The sequence below is a fragment of the Aptenodytes patagonicus genome, chromosome 1 (genome assembly GCF_965638725.1).
Source record: "Aptenodytes patagonicus chromosome 1, bAptPat1.pri.cur, whole genome shotgun sequence".
NCBI lineage: Eukaryota > Metazoa > Chordata > Aves > Sphenisciformes > Spheniscidae > Aptenodytes > Aptenodytes patagonicus.
In genome coordinates, this window is record NC_134949.1 from 154,498,214 (window position 1) to 154,525,472 (window position 27,259).

The following is a 27,259-nucleotide window of genomic DNA, read 5'->3' on the forward strand; positions in this document are numbered from 1 at the left end:
AAATGAGGTGTCTCTGTATTAACTCAAAAGGAGCTGAACTGAGTCTATAAAACCTGATCACGTATCCACTGGCATCACTGAAAGAGTATCATCAACCTGAAATGATTGAACTCTTGTTACTGAATGAAATCCTTATCATAGCTGAGAATTAATGAAAAAACTATGGCAGATACCGCTCCCAATAAAAGCATCTGCAAAATTCACATCGACTTCACCACCGCAAGGTTACACCCTACTGTAAACTCACAAAAAGGAAGGGCTAGAAGGGACAGCATGAGGTACACTAGGATCCCCTGTTTCATTTCTGTTCCATTTCTATCATCCATCTGTGTCATTTCTGACACGTTCACCCACCCTGTTCCTAAACAGGCTTTTCAGGATAACCTGCAAATCCTAGGCAGTGCACTCCTATTAGAAAACCTTTCTCAATGACTAACTGTAATGTTCTTTGTTGCAATTTATGTCCATTCCTTCTAGAATTAGGTAAGCCAACCCCATGCCAAACAGCCCCAGAAATAAAAGCCAGCAAACTAGTAGTATTTTTAAGCTCCCTGTACATTGAGGACGAAGAGCTTTAACATGTGAAAGAATCGAACACCACGATGAATTTTATTTTATCTGTAGGTGCAAACACCAAGTTCTTTGCACAATGAGCAACCCGATTCTTTGCTCCTGCCATCTTACTCGCCACAGCAAGGAAATATGGGGTATCATCAGACACAGCAGCAGCAGCAGCAGCAGCAGCAGCAGCAACTAACATCAAGAAGAAGCAATAGCTTATCAGAATCATCAAATTTACCACAGCCACTGCGATAGAGTCCCACCAGCACAATCAATGCACGATTAGCTTTAACCAATGGGCACGTGGGGCAGAAGAGAATGACTTTGTACTTACTGTTTTGGCTTTTGCACAAGCATTTCTTTCAAAGCTCTATGACAGAAGTACGCCCCAGAGTGCAGACTGCCACAGACAGTGCATTTACGGCATGCTGGATTCAGTTTGCGCTGTCTCGTGAGCACAGTACGTACTGACAGAGCAAAATAAAAAGGAACACTATCCTGCGCAGCCTCCATCATCAATGGGTGCGCAGGAGGAGGCGTTCAATCTTGGCGCGTCACTCTGAAAGCTATCTGGCAATTCCAAAAGACTGTCGACAGACTCATGAGGTACTTGGCCTTCACTGTTTCAGTTCTTCTTTTGTGTATGAAAAGCACTGCGTCAAAGGTCTATTGAGGAGAGAACAAGAGATTATTTTTATTATGATTATTGTTATTATTTTGCACAACTGCACAGAGGACAAAACCTAGGCACTTTCTGTAAAGAGAAGTTGGTTTCCTTATTCTTGTGGCCAAATTAGCACATCCAATGGAGGAGAAAGCCCAGCCATTGGTGAAGATGGTCTACAGCTCATAACCCTTGATTTAGCATCTGAAAAATATTATGCAGCTTACCCTAACTGTTCTTCATTACTAAAAAACAAAGAAAGAAACCCCCACAACCCACACTGGACTGTTTTCTATACGAATTGTGGTTGCAAAGGAGAACTCACATTGTAAGCACAATCATGCAACTCTCCAATAGTACAACACGGATCCTTCTTCAAACTAAACAACTCACCCGCTACAAGTCTCTGAGAAATATGCACTGTGTTTTGGCCCACTGACTCGGGATGCTGCAGACTATTACATATCTCTTTCATTATAACATTTAGGATTGAATTTTCCTTTGGGGGGAAAAAAAAGAAATGCACTTTTCGCTTTTTTTGTATGTTTTCTGTTGATATGTTTCTAAGAAAGATTTTATGTAATTATTAAATAAAAAGTAGTGTATTGTACAGCTGTTGTAATAATGACCTATTTCTATATAAAATAAAATTATATGGAATTATGTGGAAATTATTTTGTATATGAAATATCAACTCATTTCACAAGTATAAAGATTGTGCTTGTGCTTTTTTGTGGGTGGATATTTTGTAATAAACTAATGAATTAGAAATGTTTTTGTGAAGGGAACTGCTGTTTCATGCTATATACAACTCAAACTATTATTTTTTTCCATTTAATGATGGACAGTTGTCTTTATTTGTAGAATAAAATAAAATAGCCAAAAGGCTTTATTGCAGGACTTGCACACATTTTCCTGTGGCTGTTCAACTATGTGATTCACTTGAGGTTGTTAATATTAGCTGTAGCCTGGCAAGGTGTTTGGCACCCAGTTAGCAAAAACAAGTAGTATCCTATGGGATCTTTGTCATGGCATAGATGAGAATGATAGCTCAGGAAGTTATATTAGCTGCTAGCCAAGACAGCTCGTTTTAAGCTCCTTTAAAACTTTAAAGAATTCAGGCAGCTCCGTACTTCCAACCAACCAGTTTTAGATTAGGACTATTTTAGGATTTATATGGTTTAAAGACTGGTTTGACCCAGCACGTACCAGGGCTTTGACCCACGTCCAGCTTCAGTGTTTTAAGACATCGCTGTCCTGAGTTTTGTGATACATCTCTGCTGGAATTGCTACCATGCCCACACCGTAGACAGTCTAGTTTCCACTTTGGTGTCCTTGCGCAGACTCTTTTTCATGTTAAATTCAAGTTGACTACAGGATGGAGCAGCCGAGGTACAGGTCTGCTGCAGAAGCAACAACCTCCAACACAGAATGAGGTGGATAACTGAGCATAGTAATGTTTTCATTCACCGCGGCAAGACTGAAAGGGGATGGCCCTCAGGGCAGCTTGCAGCCACCCAAGCCAGCATTAGCTTCAACAGAGTGCAGACCATGCTGCCCTTCCCGCTCTTCAGTACCAAGGATCATGTCACAGGGGCCCACATGTTCAGCTCTGGTTTCTATGCCATGGGGGAACAACGGAGATAATTGGGCTGGGAGCTGGAAAGGCTAAAAGTAAACTTTCAGAAAAAAAAAAAAAGGTTCATTTGCCCCAAGTTCTGAAAAACCTTCTAAAAAAGCTAAAAATCTCCTGGAGAAAACCCACTGGCACAACGGCCCTGCTGCTTGCACAGCAAGACTGGCGGGTAGGACTGATTGGTGCATGCGTATTTCTGTCCATACAATCCCTTTGTTTTACTTCATTGAAGGAAGATGAGGAAATCAAGTATCTGGTCTCTAAAAAGTGTTTAGAGATCAGACCTGGTCTCTAAGAAAGTGGTTTTACTGCTAACTCTAGGCACCAGTCTGAGTTAGCCTGCTCATCTCTTTAAATTCTCGCATTCAGTGAAGCAAAAGTGACCCCACCAGATGAAGATTAAAGAGCTAAACACTAAGGTGCTTTCACCTGATGTCTGAAGGAACCTCTCTCTTTTCATTAACTATAGACAAACCTTAGCAAAGGCCAGTCAGCTAAGTTAGAGGCTAACTTCATAAATGCCATCCACTCCTGTAAGGGCTTATTCTGGGAAAGGAGAGGGGAAATTTGTCCGCTTATAGGCCAAAAAGTTCATGCAGCAAAGAGGTAATGAAGGAACACGAGCACCCCAGAGGAAATACCTGTGGAAGCAGAGCACTTGATGGATCTCAACTACTATGGTGGAAGTCACAGGAAGAGAAAATTCCTTTAAGAATTTGTTTCACTCTCAGGGATAGTTATAATATGCCCACATCTCTCCTGATTGCCGGTGGGTACGTCCAAACCAAGCTCAGCCTCGGAGCTAACACTTAGCTTTCCCAAACCAGCAATACTCTAAGTTGTTAACAGGGAGAAGCTGTAAATAGGGTGGTGTTGCCCTGGCTATTTAACTAAATTAATATTTATTATATTGTTTGGAAAAAATAGAGCACTTGCAAGAACAGATTTACGTCAATACCTAGTTTTTCATGCTGTGTCTCATCTCTCCCCTGTACACTCATTCTGGTTTTGGATTACTGCACTTGTTCCCTGTTGCACGCACAATGGGATGCCAGTCCTCTTCATAGAGCTGGGCTGTTGTTCTAGTTCACTATAGCCGAGATCTGTCTTGTTTGTAGAATCACAGAATACTTAGAATACTTTGGGTTGGAAGGGACCTCTAAAGGTCATCTAGTCCAGCCCCCCTGCCATGGGCAGGGACATCTTCAACTAGATCAGGTTGCTCAGAGCCCCGTCCAACCTGACCTGGAATGTTCCCAGGGATGGGGCATCCACCACCTCTCTGGGCAACCTGTGCCAGTGTTTCACCACCCTCAGCGTAAAAAATTTCTTCCTTGTATCTAGTCTGAATCTAACTCCCTTTAGTTTAAAGCCATTCCCCCTTGTCCTGTCGCAACAGGCCCTGCTAAAAAGTCTGTCCCCATCTTTCTCACAAGCCCCCTTTAAGTACTGAAAGGCCACAGTAAGGTCTCCCCGAAGCCTTCTCTTCTCCAGGCTGAACAACCCCAACTCTCTCAGCCTTTCTTCAGAGGAGAGGTGCTCCAACCCCCTGACCATTTTCATGGCCCTCCTCTGGACCCGCTCCAACATAAATCGCTCAGCTTGGGTCATTTTTCTGGGCAGGCGGCCAGACAGGGTGGTCACTGCAGGCTGCTGACCCGTGCTGGAGCACCTGGCTCCTGTCGCAGGAACAGGAGCTGCAGAGCTGAACAGGGCAATCTGCCTGCTGGAGGCACAACGACCCCCAAGCCGAGCTCCCCACACAACGTACCACCTAAAAGAAAGATTCCTAAATAGGGGGCAAGTAGGTAGGCAGCTACCTGAGGGACGGCCAGCCCCTCACTCCGTTTGCGAACCCTGCCTCAGGCCTTCGGCTCGAGGCTACGCCAAATGCAGCTCGACCAGCGGTCGGGGCGGAAGAGGCGGGGGCCGCTCCCTCCGGGCTCAGCAGCCCCCCCAGGGGCAAGCGGCCGCAGGGCCCGGCCTGCCCCCCTCGCCGCTCTCCGATACCGGCAGGCGGGCGACGCACCAAGCCGCAACCCCGCGCCCCTCGCCCGCTGCTGGCGCGCATGCGCGCCACCGCCTGACTGAGCCCGTCCCTCCCCCCCCCCCCCGGCGCGCGCCTCCGGTTGGCGCCGGCGCAGTCGGTCCCCACCTGCATCCCGGAAGGGCTCCTAGCTCCCGCGGTGCCTTGCGCGCTCCTTTCCGGCCTGTGCCCGGGCAGGGTGAGTGGCCGACCGGGGGGCGGGCTGCCGAATCCGCCTCCATCCGCCTGGCAGACCCCGCGGTGGGGGGGGGTCCTCGGCCTGGCTCGGCGCGGGGGGCGGCCCGGCGCGGGGGGCACCGGGTGGTTCCTCTCGGCGGGTCCGCGTTCGGCGGGGCTGGGGCCCATCATCCCTGCTCCCTCGGGCCTGCGCTGAGCCGGGCAGGGCGCAGGCCCGGGGAGGCCTGCGGGGCGCTTGTGGCGGGGTTACGGCCCGTGCTGGGCCTTGGCGGGGGAGGAGGAAGCCGTAGGCCGCCGTCAGTCCCTGGAAGGAGCCTCTCTGGCACCGTCATCTGCTTTCCGAGACGGGCCGAGCAGCCCTCCTGGGTCGCCTTGAAGGAGGAAGGGGCTTGGACGTACAGAAGCAGGACGGGGTGGTTTTGAGGGTGCTTGGGGCTGGGCAGGAGCCCGGTCGTCTTGGGAAGTGGCCGAAGAGTCTCAGATGTGTTTCACGCTCCTGTCAGGGAGATGGGAGTAAAGCATTCGTGATGCTGAAAAGTTGCTGCTTAAAACCTGCAACTGGTGCGACCCTGGGGATGAATTTAAGTTTCTGAATTGGGAGTTGTGTGGCTTGTAAGGAGCTGGGGAGGGTGGGAGGAGGGAAGGTGACAGGGGAGAAGTTTGAGGGAAGTTGGGTCTGGGTTTGACGCGTGCACGGATGCTTTTCAGCGTTGCTCAAATGGCTCCTGCAAAGAAGGGTGGCGAGAAGAAGAAGGGACGCTCTGCTATCAATGAGGTGGTAACTAGGGAATATACCATCAACATTCACAAGCGGATCCATGGCGTGTAAGTTCTTGGGTTTTATGGGTGAACTTGGCCTTATGTAAAGTGGCATTTGGAAGTGGGTTCGGTAGGTTTTGAACTGCGGAGGACGACAGTCCTTACCGGCACCGATGCTGATGCGTGATGTTTCAGTCCCTTGTGCTACAGTTGCGTCCCGAGGAAGCAGCTCTGTACCTGTGCAGACCTATATCTGCAGGGGGCTTTCAGGAACAAGCTTGTTTATTTTTTTTGTGAGTGTTCCTGGACGTAATTTGAAGTTAGAGCTGTTCACCTCTGTGCACAGGTCGTCATTCTTTCCCAAGCGAAGTTTAAAATTTTGCCCGCTACAGTAGGTTTTAGAAATTAAATATTGTTGTAATCAAATGATTGGTTCCGTGCTTATCACTAAATTGTGCGAGGTGTAAATTGGGGTATGATTTGGGTTAAACAGTATTAGTTGTGTGTAGATGAGAGTAACTTTTTACCTGACAAAACGTTGAACCTCGTACAACGGTGTAGTAGTAAAGTGCTTGAGAGGACTTGTTGAGAAACTGCATCTCCCTTCGATTCTCTCTGTATCTGTACGGCTGCAGTCATGCCGAAAAAACCCTATATCCGACTCAAAACAATTGGTGAAATTGCTGAAGTTAACGTAGAATAGGAGAGAAACGAGACAGCGGACTATGACAAAACTGTGGCTGAGGATGGGAGGCAGTGGTACCTTTAAGTGGCAGTAAGATGTTCTGGCCTTGCCTGTTGGTTGTTTGTGGCGCTTCAGTCTATTCTTAATGACGACGATCCTGCTATCCCCCTTTTCTTTTGGTGTTACCCTCTTTTCTCTTTAGGCATGAAGAGCTAGGGGGGAAATACTTTTTGTTTAATGCTTGTCTCGCTTTTAATCACTCACCCCCCCGTGATTTCTAGCACTAAATATCAACAGTAGCGTACAAAGAATACTAAATACAACCCACTGTGGGACCTTAGACCCTACTGACACTACAGCCGCATGTCACAGTGTGGGTGCAATATCTATAGCAAAGCTCTCGCAGCGCAGCTGTAACGTTCAGTGTAAATGCCCAGTCATGCAGAATCTGTCCATAATAGGCATGAGACAAGCTATACTTGTAAAAAAACAGTTCTGATGGCGGTCCAGTTGTGATGACGTGAAGAAAGTAACCATCAAACACCCTTTAGCAGAAGCTGTTACTCAGAATACCATCAGTTTTGTTGTTCTGCTGATTATTTCAGTACTGAACAGTTCTGTCAAGTTTGTATTACCATTGCGGCACTGCTTTTTTAACAGACCTTCCATTTAGAGTATCTGTGAAGGCTCCGATCTCTTCAGTAATACTGCAAGAAGTTTTCATGTTGACATGTTATAAATAAGACTTAAGATCCAGGAGGTCCTGCAGCTGCAAAATTTTACTGAAATTATTTGACATAACTATATGTGGTTTCTGGTTAGCAGCTACCTACCAGAGTAAAGGTCTGGTCATGCTACGATGCGGCTATTGAACTGCTGTTGAACACAATTCTTTCGATTGTATGTTTGGAGAACATCAGCGTTTGAGTGCTGCAACAAGTGTCCAATGCTGACAGTTTCCTGAAGTTAAAGAAATTGCTCTTGTGTTTGTCCTAGGGGCTTCAAGAAACGAGCACCGCGTGCTCTCAAGGAAATCCGTAAATTTGCGATGAAGGAAATGGGTACTCCTGACGTTCGCATTGACACCAGATTGAACAAAGCAGTCTGGGCTAAAGGAATAAGGTAGGTTTCTGCAACTTTCCTTATTGGGTGAGGAAGAACGTTTTAACTGTGTATATGGAGGCACAGGACTTGGAGGGGTAGAAAAATTTGTATCCTTCTTGCAGTATTTGCATTTTCTTTGCAAATGCTTCCTTTCTTACAGTGTGCATGCCAAGCTAATCTCTCTGTCACCTCTATGTTCTGGTCAGCTCCCTCACTGTACTTGTAGCAAAGCTTCGGTAAACTCTGGGATTGAAAGAACTTCATTCTACCTCTAATAAGAATAAAGCAAAGGAAAGAAGGAATGCAGGTTTGGGGCGGGGGAAGGATCGGGGTATTGTAATGCTGTAGTACCCCAATGCCTGTTGTAGCAGACAGTTTTTAGAAACAAGGCTTTTTAGTGCTACCTACAGTCCCAGGCTAAGTACCTGGGATTTGTGTAATGTGTCTGAACAGGATTAAGTTTCGAAGCATTTATCAGTTCAGCGTGCTACACAAAGAAATAACGAGGTGTGTTTTAAATAGGGCCGTTAATCTTGTCTTGAAAGTACAAGTAGTTTGGGGGCCAAAAAAATCACAGCTTCTGTTAAATCGCTGCTACAGAGGCAGCTGATTTGGCGTTCGACATGCATGAAGATGGTCCAAAGGGACTCCTGTGAGGAGTGGGACCTCTTAAACCATAATAAAAGGTTAACTGGTAGGGATTAATACTGTGAGTGATACACTGGATATGCGTGAACCCTTGCTTTAAACCATGTCTTCTAGGAATTAGATTCCTGAGTCTAGCCTATGACATATTTACAATCCTTTACCTGGAGTTGCTTAGGCAAATGCTTAGGCCAACCCTTCTTCAAAAACAGAGTGGGAAGATGGGACTAAGTTACTGGGTCTTCTGGGCAGGGGTTCTCTCTCCTGCCTGTTGAGCTGTTCCAGTTCATATACGATGAAGAAGTAGCAGTTGAGCCAGGTGACAGCGGAACTTCGGAGCTCAGTAGTGAGGCTAACCAAGACTTCCTTCTATTAACTGGTAGAAGTGCGTTCTGTGGAGCACGGAGTCATCACATCCGTCTTTCCAGCGTGAGTTTAACTGCAGTTTTCACTCGTTAGAATAGCTAATGTATGCAAAGTAAAACATCTTCCTCTGGAAGGATTAGGAGAGGCTAAAATCACTGTCTCGGCTAGTGTGATAGTCGATGATCTAAGTAGTAAAAAATGCTTTTGACTTGTTTCAAGAAGGAAGTAAATCGAAGCGAGTTCCCGTGTCTTAATTACTGCATCCACCTGATTTAGTAAGTATGCTCTGAGGATGTACAGCAAGGAGGAAGTTCCTTCTCATATTCTGTGGGACAAAGTACTCCAAACAGGAGTTTCCCAAAATCCTGAGTTCATTTGAGGTGGGAGGTTACTTTAAAAATGGTGCAGACAAATAATTTTGTGCCTTCCCTCAGCAGCATATTTTGGGCACTATTAGGGGAGGACACTGAGCTGCGACTTGCCTATTAAGAACAAAATTATCTGAGCAATTTAGTTGTGGTTCCGTGGGCTTTGTGAGGAAGAAATGTTGATCAGTTGTATGCCCATAAACAAAGTCTTGGTTCAGGTCTAATGCTTACTAGAATTTCCACCCGACTTCTGGCATACAGATTGGGCAGTACTCTGACTCCTGACAGGGGCCTCAGGCTTTCAGAACAGATTGTTGGGGGGGGGTTTCCCCTTCACTGTTTTCTATTTGAGTAAGAAATGCTTGTTAGTAACAGCTGCTTTGCTGGTCATCTTCGCGCTGTGCTTCATGATCATCTTCATAGTGTATTTCCTGGATCAGTAGTGGACTGATGATGCACTTCTGACTTTATGCTCCCACTGGATTATGGATTCATCTTATTCAAGACTCAGTTAAATCTTACCTGCTCGCTTTAACAAAAAAAAAAAAGCTCCTCTAAGGCAAACAGTACAATCTCTAAGGTACAGGATTTCGCTCTGGTTATGATGCTGAGATAGAAACAGAATTGACTCATCGTGTCTTTGCACAAATAGCCAAAGAATTTGGGGGGGGGGGCGGGTAGTAACCAGGGAGCAGAGAACTTTTCTTTTCTATGAATTAACAAGTTTCAGTACATATTTTATTGAAAATTAATCTGTCATCTTCGTTTTAGGAATGTTCCTTACCGTATCCGCGTGCGTTTGTCCCGAAAGCGCAATGAGGATGAAGATTCACCAAACAAGCTATACACGCTGGTTACCTACGTACCAGTCACAACATTCAAAGGTAAGGTTGCATGCCGCCTCTCTTCCTCCGTGCCATGTTCTTCTGAACAAGTAGCAAAGTGGGACGGCTCCTCCTGCAATGCAAAATTCAGATGAAAAGCATGCTGAGGGGGTCGAACCGCTGGCTTAAACTAGCTCTGCTGTAGAGAACAGGGCTGGTAGCTTGCCTGATCAGCGTTAAAAAGTGAATATGGAATTAGTGAAATAATCCTGTAAATTTTGAGAGAATAAAAAACAGGGTAGTTTAAAGATTGTGTTTTCCTATATGAAGTACATCCTCTGGTGTCAAAAGCTAAAGCAGGTTGAGCCTTTTCTGCTTGTCACCTGAGAAGTCTTATTTGCAGAATTGATTTAACATGAAAGTTTTTGTCTTAACATTTGGTGAAATACTTGCCTACGTAGTTTGCTCTTCCAGAAGTAGATCAGCAAACTAGCTTTGAAACTATAGGTGCGCTTTCTTGTGAATATACATATATTGCATATACATAGAGGGAATTGTCCTAGTAATAGGTGGTGATACAATTTCTTGTTTTGCAGGTCTACAGACAGTCAATGTGGATGAAAATTAAACTGATTTTCATTACAATAAAAGGATAAAAAGAAAGTTTACTCCTAAGTTGGTTTTTTTTTTGTCCAGTCTCTTCAAGCTGTCATCCATGAAGCATTGAGTTGAACAGGTGACAAACAAAGTATCTTGCTTTCTTTGGGCTTGTACATAATGGTGTAATTTTCTTAATTAAAGATACTGTAGACTTCTGTTGGATGTGAGAGGAGATGGGAATGTTCCTATGTGGGTGGCAAAGTCCTAGTGTTCTTGTTTTGTTCCTGTGGGAATAAGGAGCCACTGCACAGGCATTTTCAAGTTAAGGCCAAGTTTGTTTTAAAAAACAAAATACCCCCCCCCCCCAAAAAAAAAACAACTCCCAAAACTGTTATATCAATACTTTCATGTGTGTAATCTCTTGTGGATAAAGTAAACTCCCTGTATTTGGTCCCCCGCTGGTCTCCTAGGCGGAATCAGTAGGCTTCTCCCAAGCAAGTCTGTGCACTACACTGAAACGTGGGGTTCTGACCAGTGAATTAACTGTGAGCACGCTACACCTCAGGGAATTTGTTCAATGAAGTAGGGACTAAAGGCGCTTACCTTGCATAAATCGATAAATACCGTCAATGCAAGTCTAGTACAAAAAGGGTTTATTGAAAAGTGCATGTTTTCACAGACCAACATCAGAAGCACAGTCCATGTACACTTAACATTTCAGCAAGACATACAAATTGGAATACAATCAAATATATTAAAATAGTTTCAATTACCAGCATTGAAACAGTTTTCAGTATTAGTGCAAAAAAGGCAACCCAAACAAACTGCGGACAGTAGCTGAGAAGTGTTTTCCCCTGTTTAAAAAAAAAAAAAAAAAAAAAGACAACTGGAGCCAGCCTCTGCTCTCCCTGTGCGGAAGAGGGCTTCGGTGTCTTCATGCTGTAGACAGATGTTTCCTTTTACATTCAAAACAAGAACATAATTAATAAATCAATGGCACAAAACAAACTTGCACACCCTTTAGCTTTTAAAGCTCTTAAACTGAAAACCACAGACCAACATTTTTTATCAAAAGTCCACTGCTAACTGAAAGCCTTTTACAGTATGTGCTTTGGCATAATGTCAGTGCATTTCATTTTTGACAGATGTGCTGCTACTGTGTGTTTAGTTTTGTATGTTCACCCCGTGACTGGCAGCTCATTCCATTTGTTTTGAGACTATATTGATTTAGCTTTGCATTCTCAAGTTTTGGCCTCAGTTCTAAGGGTTTTTCAAAGAAGTTAACTAATGACTGTTCAGTCAAGAGGGACGCTAAAATATGTTCAAAAGAGACAGTCCAGTCCCCCTCAGTCACAGGTGAAGGTTGAGAGTCTTTGTGAGGGGTCTTCACAGTGTCGGTAAAAACAGCATCCTGGTCTGAAGCTGAGGCCTCAGGCTGCAAGTCCTCGGTGAACTCATCCGATCCGCTCCCCAGGCTGATGCTTCTTTGTCCTACTTCTCCAATCTGGAGTAACAGTGTGGTCACAGTGGCAATGGCTTGATACAAATCATTCTCCTCTGGATCTTCATGAAACATGCTATACAAGGTTTTGCAGAACTGAATGAATTCCCTCTGTAAAGGATGAAAAACCAAAATCAAACGACTGGACAGCCATGCTACGGAAACTGTAGGAGTCAGGCGAAGGCACAGGACTGCAAAGGAAGGCAGAATGCTGTGTGCAGACTTGATCGTTTATAACTTCTGCCTGCATTGTAAAAAATGTTAGCAAAGGGATTTCAACCCCCAGTGATGCTAGGAGACCTTGGTGCTGCAAGTCAAAAAGGGAACAGAGCAGAAAAGTGTTTTGCTGCCATGATGAGGGAGACCAGGACCTCCCAGATGACCAAAGGGCAAGTGAGATACAACGCGAGGGGGACAATCCGTTACTGGTGGAAAACTGGTAGCTGTTACACAGAACGAATTGCAACCAAAGTAGCCACTCCACAGGTGTGCAAGCAACTTCTCTTCAGCCGTTTCTCTCCATCTTTCCCCAGCTCTTTTTCTTCTAATAATAAAAGGCAGGCATCTTCCCTGCCCAACCCCCTTCCCTCCTTCCTTCCCTCGCTCACCCATCACAGATGATTATCAGGCTATGAGAGGACGTTTCCATACCCTATTATGAAATTTGTGAGCCCTCGAGTTTCATACAGTCATAGGATGGATAATTCAGGGTGGAAGGGACCTCGGAAGGTCCAAGTGATGCCTTTATGAGAGATTATGTGGCCCTGCTGAGCTGAAAGGTTAGGTATACACGACAACAATTTAAAACTTTTAAACAACAGTTTAAAACATTTAGCAGCGCCAGCACAGAAGGGATTCTGGGTGTAGTCCCAACTTTCTTTGCATGTCCGTACATTTGTTCTACTAATTACGGGACCCTTTTCCTTCCAGTAGATTTCCTCGTGCCAACAACATACACAAAGCTCTGCTGGCATTAGGGAGGAGATGGTAAGATGATGAGAGCCTTCAGCTGTCTTACTTGATACAGTTCTAGTCAGCGTTTGGCTATGACGGGGCAAGTCCCAGTTGTGGTGATGGACTAAGAAAGAAGTTACTGGTTTGGTGGAGAGGAGGTCAGGGAAGACAGAACAGCAATATGCATTCTCAGGAATTCTCTGGGCTTGGCAGGAGGGCTTTTTCCAGCCTGAATGAGTGTGTTTTCTAGCCTGTTAAGCTGCAGGTGAGGGTAAGTCTGAAATTCTTTCTATTCACCAGGCAGTCTGAGGCGAGGGAGCTGCTAGAAAGGTGGCTGAGAGTTTTTAAACATGATGCATGCTCTCTAGATCAGAGTAGCCCGATCCTTGATATGTAAAGGACTGAATCTAAGCTCAGGCTTAAGTTTAACTTTTCTGAGAGAGTATAACCGTTGTATTTAGTCATTTCATTTTCAAGTACTCTCCACTTCTTTAAAAACAGACCATAGCCCCTAGTATACATACCTGGCTCATTTTTGGCAATTCTTTTTCAGTTTTAGTATCCTTTTCTTTGGCTAGATCCTTCAGCATCTGCTTCAACTGCTTTTGGTAATCTACTGCATCACCTTTTTTGGAGCAGACACAGAAAGGAGAATTAGTTCTCAAGTCGCTGGAGTAAACTGACATTTCAAAATAAAACCCAGCGAGTGGAGATAATGGAGTTGGTTATCTCCTATGCACGCGCATTAGAGAACCATTTCGGACATACCGTTTGCTTTTCCAATGACTAGTGGTCTTGAAGTTGACAGCAGAGGATTCTTTAATGGTGACTGGCTGTCTCGTTCATTTTCTGTGAGAGCTAGCCAAAAAAAGTGAAAAAGTTAATGATTAATGCTTCCAATGCTGCATAATGGTTATTTATGCTTTTAAAATTTACATATTTGAAGAAAGCAAAATAATTGGGCAAAGGTGTTTTTAAACAGTACTTCATTAAATCATACTGTAAAATTATGTTAGTGTAAGTAAGACTGGTGCTGCAGTGAGAGTTGGAAGTTTGCCAAGAATGGCACATTTAATTAAAAGCCTTGCACAGAGAAACTACCACAGAATTTTGTCACCTAATCAGAACTGGATCAAGATGCGATATACATGGAGTGCTAGCCATCCAGAAATGTTATTCCAGTTCAGTAACTGTCTAGAAGTAACCAGGTAATTGGCTGCAAAAGATCTCTGAACGCAGCAGATGTGAGCCTTGACAGTGTCTATCTATAAATTTCACCCAAAAAGGTTTTGACTGGAGTAAACTTTAAAATCCGGTGAGCATAACTACAAATGCAAATCCTATGTTCTCCCAGCTGAAGGAAGCAAGATAGGGTTCTTCATTAAGCATTTCCCAAAAGCTTTAAGCAAGAGTTTCGAGGCAAACTGAGGTATTCACGCCCTTTCAAATTTCTTACCAGGAGGGATATGCAGCTTATACAGTAACTTTATCTTTTCATTCATTTCTCCATTATACATAACATCTGCAAGAAAAAAAAAAAAGAACAAGAAGGAAGCGGACCAGAGCATTTACTTCCACAGTTTAAAATAAATCGGGCATCTCTGTGCACAAAAGATAATTGTTTGCATGGACAATACATGAAAACATATGGCCAGTATATTACACTGAAATATTTTAAGTTGTGCCTGTCAATGAGGAACAGCAGGCGAGAGCCATCTGGTTTGGTCTTTGTTCTTGTAAAATAGACTGGGAGTACCTAACCCTACGGAGCTTCAGCATCATGTAAAAACATCGAGGAGAATGGCAGGGAATCTAGCAAAGGCTGTTTGCTGCCACAGATTAGCAGGACTCTGAAAGGGGAGAGACAGAAAACTCCCTTTGGGGCCATCATGTTCTTAATATTTCTCCCCTTCAGCCCTTACTGCTGTTCCGCAGCATAAGCCCAAAAGAGGTAACTACTTCACATGTAATATAATTCATATTTTCAATGACCAGTAGAAATGAGATTCTAAACTTTCAAATGCACTGAAATACTGTGAAGAACTTTTTAATTTTTAAAGTTGTACCCTCTAAGAAGCAAAATCATATAACAATATAATACAGGTTGGCTTGGTTCACATAAAAAAATTCTAGAAAGCTTAAGTGGCGAGAATAGGGATTTACTGCTTTTTACTGAAGCTCTGAATGTCGATTCACTTGTTTCACGTGGGGTCAGGCAACAGTTGAGATGTGGCACCTTCTTCTTCAGCCAGATTTTGGGACAGGCAGCCTCGTCTCATGAGAACAGCTGGTGGCCTCAAGACCAACCCTAGCACAGCTCAGTCCCTGCTGGCCAGATTTTTTTTGTTCTGCTAATTGTCAACATATAAGGCAAGCAGCAGTCGGTTGTGTAAGGTTGGGTCTTCAAGAAGCAGTTACAAAGAGGTATACTGAGATTTCAAAGGTACACTGAGAGCAACAATCCAGTAGAGAGGATTCCCTAGCCTTCCACGCAGACCCAAGTATAATTTTAATTCATAAAATATTTTCAACAAAATTACTCTTGTCTGAGAAATCAAATATTTTAATACAATATTCAATCATGTCCTTAGGCTGTCTTTTAAATCTAATCAACTTCAGATGATTTGAACACAAAAAGATTAGTAAAGGTCACTGGTTAGGCTAATCGCAAGCCCAAGAAATCCATCTGCCCGCATCCTCCCCTGCCAGTTGCACGGCCCTTTAACATCCGTGTCTCACCCACGTGCCGCCCCCCACTCTGCCCACCCTCCGCCCCTTAGGGGAGCCGATACCTAAGCAGCTGGCGAGCCCCTTGAATTCAACCAGCCGGTCCATGTTCTCATCCAGGAGCCGGAAGGTCCTCTGGGCGAGGATGTCGGTGTGCTCCCCGCAGGTCCAGGGCGAGACCAGCCTGTACAGGTTAGCGAACTGCTGGGCATCGATGCGGTACTGCTCAGCGTACGGTCTGCTGGGGTCGTGTCGCTCGACGACCGGACTCGTCATTTCCCAGTAACACCTTATTAAATGTTCCCTCTAGGAGAAACCAGAGACGGGAAAGGGGGGATTGCAGTGTGCGGTATCAGAGTGCAACCGGCAGAAAAAGGCATTCACATCAAAGTATGCTGGAAATGCTCAAAATTCTCTTTGCGTGAGTTGTTGTAACGATACCAAGATCGCTCCTGTGAGAAAAAGCAAAGTATGAATCTTTAATTTGAGCAGCCAAGTGCTCTCATGATTTCCAATGGATAAATAATAAATTTGAAGGGAGACTGGGCAGATTTTTGGAAGAAATTCACTCCAGGCTACTGAAACTCTATTAGCCACATCTGGCCCGGGACGTCTCTAACCATCCAAAGGGACAGAGGGTCGGAGAAAATTCAGGGTAAATGTTATACAGGCTTGACCTGCTCGTTTATTCTCTCTCAGACCTCTTCCATTTGGATACCGTACCCATTAGTCTTCCCTTAGGGACAGGCTGATGCAAAACAAAGAGTCCTAACAAAACAAGCTGTCCCGGGGGAGCAAGGGAGCTAACGAAAAAAAGAACCACCACCAAGAAACAAAATGAGGAAAGGGGAGGAGTGCAAGCCAGTCAAAGCTCAAAAACAGAGCAGCAAGGAGCAGGAGGGAAGCACTGAAGAGCCCCACAGCGTCTTACAACCGCTAATGGAGGGAGGATGCAGCTGCTCTTAGCCACAAAGCTACATAGAACTAAGAACATACCACAGTCATATTCTCAGTCCCTAGTATTTATGGCTATGAACAATACACAAAAGGAATTGTCCATTAAGGGCAATAATTACATGCTTGGACCTCGAAATGAAGTATAGTTGTATAAGCTTAGATGTCCCTGTCTCCGAATAACTTTCATAACAGTTCTTTCAAACATCAGCTTGACAGACAGGAACTGAAGTAGAAACTGCTTTTAGTGGGGAAAAAAAAAATTTAAACTATTAGAAAACTGGGAACAAATAGCAAGGACACAAGTTTGTGGGGATTTTTCCCCCCATGGAAAACAAAACATGGCCTTTAAAGACCAGTAAGAGAGCAGAACCTAAAAGTACCGCAGAGCTCCCAGTGAGCAGAGCTATATATTATTAAATTTATTCTGCATGTAAAAATTACCAGAACCTAATTTCTCATGGACCATTTCCAAGCGGCAAGTTAGAAAGGAAACTCTGAAGCAATTCTCCTTTGAAGGATCAGTACATTACTATTCCTCTTTAAGAACTGGGCAACCATGGAAAGGACAAAATGACAAGATCCCACCTAAATAGTACTGCCCAGGCAGAGGACACGAGGTCCAAGGCGGCTCTGCAAAGCGATGGCTGGAAGTTACGCCCAGAAGCCTCAAATAGGTGCACCCCCTACTTTTCAGGGAGACCAACCTTGAACAAGTCATACAATTCCTCTAAATCTTCAGGAAGAATCGAAACATCTGGGATGACAACTCGGAGCTTAAAAAGAAAGAAAAAACATGTTAGTGACGATCTTTTCTCCTGTCACCACTGACACAGACAGGCCCACGAGCCCCACAGGGACTGTACTTATGCGGTACAGCTGAAAACCACAGTATTGAAAAATCTCTGCAATTTTTCCCCCTTCTTTAGGTTCACCGGTTGGACAGATCCGTGAAAAGAGAAACCCCTCAAGGGCTATTAGAAACAAAGACGGGAAGTCCCTAAGCTACAGGTCACAGGAGGCCGGGGAAGCATCGCATCACACTTGCTCTCTTCTTACACTCTTCCCCGGGCATCTGCCTAGGGCCACGGTCAGAGACAAGGCACTGGGCTGGACAGTCCCACAGTTGTTCTTAACGTTAAGCCACCCTAGAAAATAAAAATAACGCACGTGGCCGCAAAAGAAAAATCAAACCCATCCCCATCCCAGGAAACAGCTTTTTCCAGAGTCAGTAATGATTCTTTCTTTTTTTCAAGATCTGGTGGTGCCTTTTAAAAAACAAAAGCCGTCTGCTGCCTCCAGAGAGGAGATGTTAAGCTACCTCAGTCGAAACAATACCCTACTTACCACATTTTGCTTGGTTGTGTCTTCGTGGCTCTGCAGGACACGGATTCGGTGTTTGTAGCGCATGTGCTCTATCTGTGCCACAGAGTGGTCTCCAAATTTCTACAAGGGAGGAACATAAGTTTATTACTTTTATAGTATTTTATGATATTTGTATTTCTCATTTACTGGAAATACAACTTTTAAAGTGTTGTGAGTCCTTGAAGAAAAAGCATACCCACTCTATCTGGTTATACTGGTCAGTATTTATACTACACCCAGCGTTGTGCATTTGAGCACTTAGTCAAGGCATCTGTAAAGATGTGTATTAACTTCCAAAACATCCATGTTGAATTTAACCTTTTTCTTTTTTAAAATTGTAACTTAACTGACCAGTAGACACGGAGCAGTATTTTACCTCATAGGAGTCATGAATCAGGTTAGCAATTTCGGTCACTGGAGAGGCTTCCTGGTCGTCGCTGAAGAACGCATGGTGATTACCAATAGGCGGCAGAGGGCTTTCCTCGTTTTTGACATGCTCCAAAAACCTGAAGGGAAGAAATATAACCAACACAGATTACTCTGCACTGTGCTTTTCTCAGTATGAATAAGCAAACGAGTCTTATGGCTCAGACTTAGAAATAAATTGATTTTCGGGCTGCTAGGCTTTTTAAAAATGCCTTCATGATTATTCATCTGAGGAACGGCAAGCCAGCCAAATGACTAAATGCTGCCCAAGGAAGAAAACTTCTGTCTCCTTGAAGTCTGGAGCAGGAAGCCTGTCACTCTAGGGAAAGCACGAAGAGGAGCAGTAAATACTGCATATTGACGCAGTCGATGCATGTCTCAGCGCTGCCAGGAAATTTCACAGGACATCTACTCGTCTGACGTACAAAGACCATTGTTTAAGGCAGACATTGCGAAAGCAGCAGCAGCAAGGTAACACGGAGGGTCCCGCCGGTGCCTAGAGCGCTGTCGATATCACAACAGCACCCAAATGCCTTTGTTTTACGGCAGAATGGTCCGCGATGGAAGGAGCACTCCTGCGTGGCCATACCTGCTCAGGATCATCAGGGCCTGCCCATCGTCCTTGCTGTTGCACAGATCCACGGCGTTGGCTTCCAGTATGGCCAAGCCCAGCTGGAAAATGGCTTTGATCCCGTCGTAGAAGAAGCAGTCCACAACATTCACAGCACTTTCCAGGGGCATGATGCTAAGGAAAAGGGTAAGGAACCACGAAAGAGAGATGGAAGCTAAGGTTGTCAGATCCTTCATATGTTCAGCCAGCTCTGGAAGTTGCTCTTTTATAAGCTCTTCGAACACCGACTGGTCTACCTGAGCACCTGCAAGTCAAAGAAACAGCATTAGCCAGGACTGACACAGGAAAAAGTATTCTTTAAAGCTAAGGATCGCTGTCAACTATCAACTGCAAGACTTTCTTAAAATTTAAACTGACAAGATATGCACACACCTATAATGAAAAATCCCATTATCTTCCTGCTGTGATCTCAGCCCCAACCCTCATGTCCGTAATTCTTACTGTACAACTTTCTGCAAAAAGACCGTGTTGATTCTGCTAAGGGCCTTTAGGGTACAATGAAACAATAATAGCAGCAGCTGTTGGTTTTGGCTAAAAGAGCACATATAATAATTAAGTGCTAGCGAAAGCAGTCTTAAAGCATTTTACTGTTCGACTTGGGATCTATGCAATGAAAATAAGACAGTACACGTTTCTCTCTAGTGTATGTACTCAAGCAAGCAGGCACTAGAGCTTTCGTTCTAAGTGAGAAAATACAAGATGGAAATCCAGATATGGCTACACACACTAAGCAGGAAGAAAAATATTTACACATAAATATATGCACAAATATAAATATATACTTACATGCATATATATATATATATTTTAAGAACAAAAGATTTCTGCAATGCCCAGATAAAAGCTTTCCTAACTGTCCCAACCAGTCTTTCCAAAAGCAGCAGATTTGGGCTCTGTTTCAGCTATCAGTCCTGCTTTGTCAGCAGCTACTGTAGAATCAATATAGTTTCATACCACTGAAGTGGCCTGTGTCTACAAACCAGATCTGTCACATCAGGAGCTTTAACCGAAGATGCTGGAAGTTAAAAATGTTCCTGAATACAAAATGCAGTTAGTTTTCCATTATTTTATCTTTCCTTTCAAGTTATTTTGTGTAGTCGCTCTTTCTCATAGTCCATATTCTGCTAGTATTAGGAGACAACTTTAATTGCTATGAAATTCCTGAGACACGTATCCCCTTAGCACTCAAAACTTCTGTTGTCCAAAAGCAGAATATAACCCGGACAATTTGTGGCAGAGAGCCAGCATCTTCTGGCATTGCATCCAAATCATAAGAAAACCCCACCCCAGATATGACAGTTCTCCGTCTTAGAACTTTTCACATCAAGCCACAAAGAGCTTCTACTGGTGGCTGAACAAACATTACAGCACCACAAATCAAAAATAAGTGCCCAGGGACATGCAAAGAGCTTTTGAGAAACACATCAAGTGTGGTGCTTTGCTTTGAAGAGAAAGCCTTCTCACATCAGATGGTCATAAATAAGAAGGGTAAAGAAAACAGAGGAGAAAACGGGCTGGGGTTACTCAACAGAGGGCAGTTTTTGTTTGTTTTTTTAACAAGCTTAATATGAACAATTTAATAGCCATAGTTAACATAGACCCAGAAAATAGAGCCGGTTTTAGGGGTATTTGAAGGAAGCCAGAGACAGATAGGCAGACATATATAAAAAGATCATTCCAGACTCAGAGGCAGCACTGGCAAAAGCGGAGGTTTAAAAGGGATGTGCAATGCCACCCAGCTCTTTCACAGATCTTATTATAATGAAGTGTTGACACTGTAGACGAAAGTCAAGCAGGTGTATTCAAAGTTACTTTTATGCCCACCTTCTCATTAGGCTCCCAGAAACCATGAAATCTCAGCAAATGAATCTCTAATTTATTATAGCATGAAACCATGATGAGATAGGAAAATACCAGGGTATCCACTGAAAAAATGATGACCCAAGATGCAAATTAAATGACATCTCCAAGACTGGAAAGGCAAATCAGAGAAATGAAATGAGGTTTCCAGTGTTTCAAGAATTATAATAGCAAGATGATGACAGTCTAACAGATAAAGTGGGGTAAGATGGCCTGCTGGTTTATGCAGAGGATGGAAAAGTCATGGTAACATGAGAATAGGATGTGCATGATCCTTGCCACCACTCTTGACCCAAGTACAACTTGTTTCTATCTTGCAGCTATCTGCTTATAATTTCCTCTACGCGTTGCAGAAGGGAGAAGGACGGAGGGAATTCCTGAAGGAGAAGATAATGGGTGCCAGCCCTGCCTGCAGGCTTTTCCCATTTGCAAGCAGTGAAATGATGAAAAGGCTTGTTAAAAGACAGAGCGGTCATAGCTGGCAAGGCTGAAGGAGGGACATGATCATGTGATAAAAGTAAAAAAGTTGAGTAGGACTGAATTGCCTAAGTTTTGAAAGCAAAAATTAAAAAGAAACAAATTTTAAAAATATTCTAAATGTCATTAAAAAAAGGCCCAAGAGAAAATGGAGCTAAGAAGGCCTGGAATACCCAACGTCGTTAATTCAGTAGCTGTTTTGACTATAGAGATTACTGGCTGACGCTGAAGAGGAAAAGCACAGTGACGGGTACCAAGGTCAGAGATCACCAAAGCTACAGAGAGATCAAAATCTGGACAACAGTGCTGGCAGTGTGGACAAAGAGAAAAAGTTGGGTCTTGGAAGTGTTATGCAGGAAGAAACAATACAAAGTTTAGACAAGAGCTGGTTGCAAATCAAAAGAGAAGGTCAACTGGAATGCGAAGCCAAGAACACTAACTCAAGCAACAGGAACCAGAGGAGGGGCAGGGTGGAGAAGATCAGTAGCACCGATTTGGCCACGCTAAGGTCTAGGGTAAATCAACATGCGGAAGTAACTGCTCAGTGAAGCAACCATGCTGCAAAACTACATTGCTGCCATTCAACTGGGGGAGCAGGGGAACTTCTGAGCTGAAGCCCCTGGCTCTTCGCACTGCAGTGAGCCATAGCAGTACCTCTTCTATAGTCATGGTACTAACTCGCCCTTTCCTTTGGGTACAGAGGACAGGAAAACAGAGAGACAGGACAACCAAGACCATCAGCACTCAAACAATGTAGGCTGTAGCCATGGTGAGTGACAGGCAAGATAGAAACCCAAAATTATGTACAACTCAGGGCAGCAATATGGCCAGCCACACGGGACCACTCAAGTTCATTTGGGTGTGAAGAATGCTACTTACGGGCAATAACCCAGCAAGCACCAAAATTATCAGTAACTCAAGGCAGGCCCGAGGCTGATGATATCTAGAAATGCACATGGACAGATAAAGCTGTGTTTATTTTTTAATCAAGGAAGGAGACAGGCAAACATGGGAGTGAGTCACTGAGATGGCAGTTTAAAGTCACGTTTGGAGACAAGAACCAAAGTTCTGACAAGTGGGACAGTTACAGTGCCCAATCCACTAGTTGAAAATACCAATGGCATTCAAAGCACCACAAAACATCCTAAGCATCCAGCTAACTTTGGAATAACTCTGCCTTAACTTACCTTACCTGCCAGTTCAGTGACAAGACAGTAACTGCAGCGGCACAGTGTCAGGAGGGAGGTATGACAATCCCATCCTCCAAGCAAAAGATTGGAAATCTCCTGCTCCCCAGGCAGTACACGAGTGCCCATACCATTTCTAGCTCCCAGAACCACTACCGCCAGGGATTTCCTCCTGTCCCCACCTCCTCACAAGTGACCCTGACCCCTCCCTTTGCTATGGCGATGGTGTAACAGCAGACACTGTAACTAAAGAGTAAGGTTAGCATTAATGAGGGAAAAGCTATCAAACATTTCTGTAAGAGGAGGAAGTAAAGTGACCACAAAAGAACAGCTACTCTTTCTTGTATGCATACCTGCAATTACTGTGTCAAGCTGCTCAGCCCCTCTTTCTGTGCATTAGGCAGACGTTTGCACAACAGTCTTAAAAATAGTTGCATGGCAAAGAACAGGAGACATAGCACATGCAGTACAAGGCACGCACTGCAGAGGGACTGGGCTTATTTCTTGATGCAGCATCTCGCATTCAGAGGGTTTTGTATCAGCCCTCATTACAAAGGGCCAGTTTAGATGCAAGCCTGTATTACTCCAGCAGCCGGGCAATGCAGACAGGTCAGATCAGAAATAGCTACCCTAGCAGATCTTTCCTAGGTCCATCTTAAAGAGCTCAAGTCTCTAATACTGAACACTCCTAACCAAGACACACAAGCTCTTCTATTTTTACCTAACAAGCAAAAGTGCTGCCGCCTTGTGACAGGGGAAAAAAAAAAACAAAACCCAAATGTAAAAGCTGAGCTTATACTTATAGTTCTTGCAGTTCAAACCCTTCAAACCAAAACCAACCCTAGCTGGAACCTGAGCAGCCACCACTGCTGTCCCTGCACACCGCACAAGTCGATGGACCACCTCACCCGTGGGGTCTGGACCTCAGAAGACCTTGAGCATTTTACTCACCCCAGTGCCATTCGGCTGCCCCTTCCCAGTTAGCAAGGAGAGAGACACGAGCTCACCTATCACTCGGTGATTGAAGTAATCCGGCAGCATTCGCTCACACACAGCAACCAGCAGCCAAAAGGCTTCTTCCTCTTTGGCATACAACAGCAACACGGAGGTCAAAATATTCATAGACTTACAAGGGCAAAGAAGAAAATGGGATTTGTTAGTGACAGCAAATCCTACTGACAAAAGCTAAATTGTGGCTATTTTTAAAGAAAGAAAAGTAGCCTAACATGATGTAAACAACTAAAAAAAAACCCAGCAAGAGAAAGGTAACAGACAGCAAATACATAATTGCAACCCAAAGGCATAACAAGTTTTTCAAGCTTATGTATACTGCTTTTCCTAAGAGCAATAGGAAACAACAGAGAAAAGCACAGTACTGGATTTGCCTGGGTACAAAGTAGGCAACTGATAGTGCAAGATGTTTTGGGGCTGCTTTTCCCCCCTCCCTGTATTTGTATTTCGAAAGAAGATAAGGGATCTGGAACTGGTCTGATGTTAATCAGAATTCAGGGAGCTGCACAGAAGGTAAAGTTATTATTTTAGCTGGCCAGCTGGGTAAAGTATTTCATAATTTGTCATCAGTTTTGGCAGAAGGGAGCAGAACTTTAGTTCATTAAACCTCTGCCCCAGTGTTCTACGTGAATCTCATCTGTGCAGGCCAGTTTACTTTGCACTGTCTCCAAGTATTGGATAAGAAACGCACTTTTGAACAAACAGAAGCATCAGAAACATTTTTTCCCCTCCTTTAGCTCTAATTGCAGTTTGCAAAATGCTGAGCGAAGACTTTTGTTAAGCCAGAGTACCAGCCTATGCGCTTGTTTTCCAGCGTAAATCACATATAATAGCTAAAATTATGTATTTTTCATAACTAAAAAGACATTATTTATCAAAACCACCATTAAAAATACTCCCAAGAGAACAATAAAACTGAGAGAGTGGAAAGAGGGAAAAAAGCAGCGAGCGTTACCCCGCTGGGGGTTTTTCACCTGGCAGTATCCTATTTTGGGGTTCCTGTGCGCGTACGCCGTGAGCACCCTTCTCAGGGCGGCTATCCCTGTCTCGCTCTGGAAGGCGGGGTGCTCGGGCAGCGAGCGGTGGAGGTCACGCTCGATCTCCTCCGTCGCCATACAGCACTTGCCCATGGACGCCTCCACCAAATGTACGTAGTAACCGGGATGCGAGGCGAGATCCGTCACGGCGTCTGAAGGCAGCAGGGAGAGAGAGAGAGGAAGACGCAAGTGGATTAGGATGACGCTAAACTTAGTGTTGTGGGAATTACTGCTCGAAAGGATGGAAGCAAGATGGTTTTCCCCAAGGTCCATGAATTTAATGAAATCTCCAGACCTAAAAGAAATAAAGTCCTAGCAGAATACATGTCTTGAAAACAAAATCAATATTAGCAAAGCTTGTATGATGCAACATCATTCAAAACACCTTAATATTGACATTGAGCAGAAAACTTCCCCGGCAGAAAGTATTACTGGGAGAAGTGTACTCAGTGCTGTTCACACCCTTCAAAGAGGGAAAACTCCACATGAAGGAATACTTTTCACAAATGTTTGAACATGTCATATACTGGATTAAGGACTAAACTTGAGCTCATATTGTAAGCACATTCTGGCTCTGCCAGATCTGCGGATGAAACGACTTGTTTTTTCCATCTCCAGTTTCTATTACCCCTGCCAACATTCAACAAGAAGCAGGAGTAGGACTGCTGAATTCAAGATGTCATTATTTTGCAATAATCTGATTTGTCCAGGGTTAAATCAATATTTATGCTACAATCTAATTGTTGCTTGAAGACGAACATTATTTTATGAAAACATGACGTTAATTTTAAATTACACAGATGAAGCAGATGTTCTTTCAATTCTTCCGCACATCATGTCATATTATCCAGAGATAAAATTTTTACAGATCTACCTAGGTACTTCCTTGCACTTATTAGTTCAGTAGCTGATCATCTCTCTTCTGTAAGCACTATCATAAGCTCCATGTAAACGACATCTAATTGCCCTTGGGAGATTTCTTGCCTAAACGTTTTGCCACGGTCAGAATCAGACGATGCTACAGCCAACATTTCTAAGAGTGCTCACCTGAGAAAAGCAGCCAGAGTTTGCCTCTTAAGGATTCAGGGATTCCCATCGCAACAAGTTTTCTGATCTTCTCTGTGCGAAACATGCACACGGTTCTGCCGTATTCTACAAAATGGTCATCCCACAGACTCTCCTTGATTTGCTCCCTAGACTGGGAACAAGAAGATATATTTTAAAAGAACAAATCGTGTGCATGTGAGAACTGGTAAACAGAAACATTTTACATATTAGAAATTCCGCAAGGAATCCATTACCAATGGATATGGGATGTCTGCTCTAAGGACTACAACTTTCCCCATTTTGTATATGGAATTCACCACACAGAGGGAGAGCAGAACTGATCAGACAGGGAGAAAAATTATAAATATTCACCAGAAAGAAATGGGGGGGAGGGAGAAGAAAAAACTCCAAGCAAACAGAAAAGCTGTTATCCCATATCTAACTTCTCCAGCCAATACAGAGTTCATTTTACTAAAAATGAGTATCTGTTTGAATGTCACCCCAGCTTTTTATTTTTTAATTAAAAAAAAACTCTTACAACTTGCCCTAAATTTTACATACCTTTCCAAAATCAAGACCTGTCATTCCCAACTGATGAAAGTCCGACCTTAGTGCTTCTGCATTGAGCAAACAGCTGCTCTCCTTTCCGCATTCACTTCTCTCCTCACTTTGTGAAGCCTCTGTTCCTGGACACGCCGGCTCACCGTCCCTGAGCGTGCATGTGGATCCAAAGGCAGAAGTATTCTGCAACACAGAATCAAAGTGGTAACGACCGACAAAAGGCTCAGACGTCCTCAGCTGTCTTCAAAACACAGAGCTGGGTTAGCCTTTGTCTTTTGCATCAAAATGTTTCACACCTTTCAGGAGGAAAGGCCTTACTCAAGACTTTATTCAAATTATCATTCATTTGAACGTCAGAAAAAGGGTTGTTACTTTAAAACAGAAGTCGTTAGCAAATTCTAAGTGTCCTTGACGGCAAGCTACCAAACAATCTTCTACTTTGGTTAGGATTTGAAAAACAGAATCAGAGAACAATGTAGGTTGGAGGGGACCATCTTTTTCAATTCCCTGCTCAAAGCAGGGCCCCTCAGACCAGGTGCTGGGGGCTGTGTCCGGTCGAGTTGAGTAGCTCCAAGGAAGGGGAGTCCACAGTCTCTCTGGGCAGCCTGGTCCTGCTCTGCCCACCCTTGAGGGGAGATCTTTCTCTTTTATCTATTTGTATTTTCCCTTGCTCCAACTTGTGACTGTTGCCGCTCGCCTTTTAGCTGGCACCTCCAAGAAGAGTCTGGCTCCATCTTCTCTGTAACTCCCCATTAGCCAGTGGAAGTCAGGCTGAACAAGCCCTGCTCCCTCAACCTCTCCTCATAAGGCATGTGCTCCAGCCCCCGACCATCTTGTGGCCCTCCACTAGACTTACTCCAATTTGTCAATGCTTTTCTTGTGTGGTGGGGCAGAGTCAAAACTGGACACAGTACTCTTGATCAGCCTCAGAAGTGCTGAATAAAAGGGAATAGTAACATCCCTTGACCTGCTGCTTACACTCCTGCTAGTACAACTCCATACGCTGTTAGACCTCTTCGCTGTAAGAGCACACTGCTGACTTGTAAGCTCAACCTGTTGTCCACCATGACTCCCCTGCCTTTTCC

At 44.1% G+C, this 27,259-nt stretch overlaps 3 protein-coding genes across 6 annotated transcripts in view; 2 read left to right on the forward strand and 1 right to left on the reverse strand.

Moving 5' to 3' along the window:
- NPAS2 (neuronal PAS domain protein 2) overlaps positions 1–2,118 on the forward strand; it is a 107,277-nt gene extending 105,159 nt beyond the window's left edge. For all 3 annotated transcript variants that reach the window (XM_076359635.1, XM_076359615.1, XM_076359625.1), the window contains exon 21: positions 625–2,118. In XM_076359635.1, coding sequence (XP_076215750.1) covers positions 625–816 — 192 coding nt within the window. In that variant the 3' untranslated portion in view covers positions 817–2,118. The remainder of the gene's footprint in view (positions 1–624) is intronic.
- A 2,883-nt stretch (positions 2,119–5,001) lies between these two features.
- Positions 5,002–10,504, forward strand: RPL31 (ribosomal protein L31). The gene is made up of 5 exons (XM_076359655.1): positions 5,002–5,086; positions 5,794–5,910; positions 7,526–7,651; positions 9,784–9,896; positions 10,433–10,504. Exons 2-5 carry the CDS (start codon positions 5,804–5,806, stop codon positions 10,462–10,464), a joined length of 378 nt encoding a protein of 125 aa, XP_076215770.1. The 5' UTR covers positions 5,002–5,086; positions 5,794–5,803; the 3' UTR covers positions 10,465–10,504.
- A 568-nt stretch (positions 10,505–11,072) lies between these two features.
- TBC1D8 (TBC1 domain family member 8) overlaps positions 11,073–27,259 on the reverse strand; it is a 50,636-nt gene continuing 34,449 nt past the window's right edge. For both annotated transcript variants that reach the window (XM_076359602.1, XM_076359593.1), the window contains exons 8-20: positions 26,175–26,357; positions 25,614–25,764; positions 24,504–24,718; positions 23,526–23,643; positions 18,953–19,238; positions 18,314–18,443; positions 17,920–18,018; positions 17,280–17,348; positions 15,684–15,924; positions 14,348–14,413; positions 13,660–13,749; positions 13,416–13,516; positions 11,073–12,048 (exon numbers count right to left, since the gene is read on the reverse strand). In XM_076359602.1, coding sequence (XP_076215717.1) covers positions 11,590–12,048; positions 13,416–13,516; positions 13,660–13,749; positions 14,348–14,413; positions 15,684–15,924; positions 17,280–17,348; positions 17,920–18,018; positions 18,314–18,443; positions 18,953–19,238; positions 23,526–23,643; positions 24,504–24,718; positions 25,614–25,764; positions 26,175–26,357 — 2,208 coding nt within the window. In that variant the 3' untranslated portion in view covers positions 11,073–11,589. The remainder of the gene's footprint in view (positions 12,049–13,415; positions 13,517–13,659; positions 13,750–14,347; positions 14,414–15,683; positions 15,925–17,279; positions 17,349–17,919; positions 18,019–18,313; positions 18,444–18,952; positions 19,239–23,525; positions 23,644–24,503; positions 24,719–25,613; positions 25,765–26,174; positions 26,358–27,259) is intronic.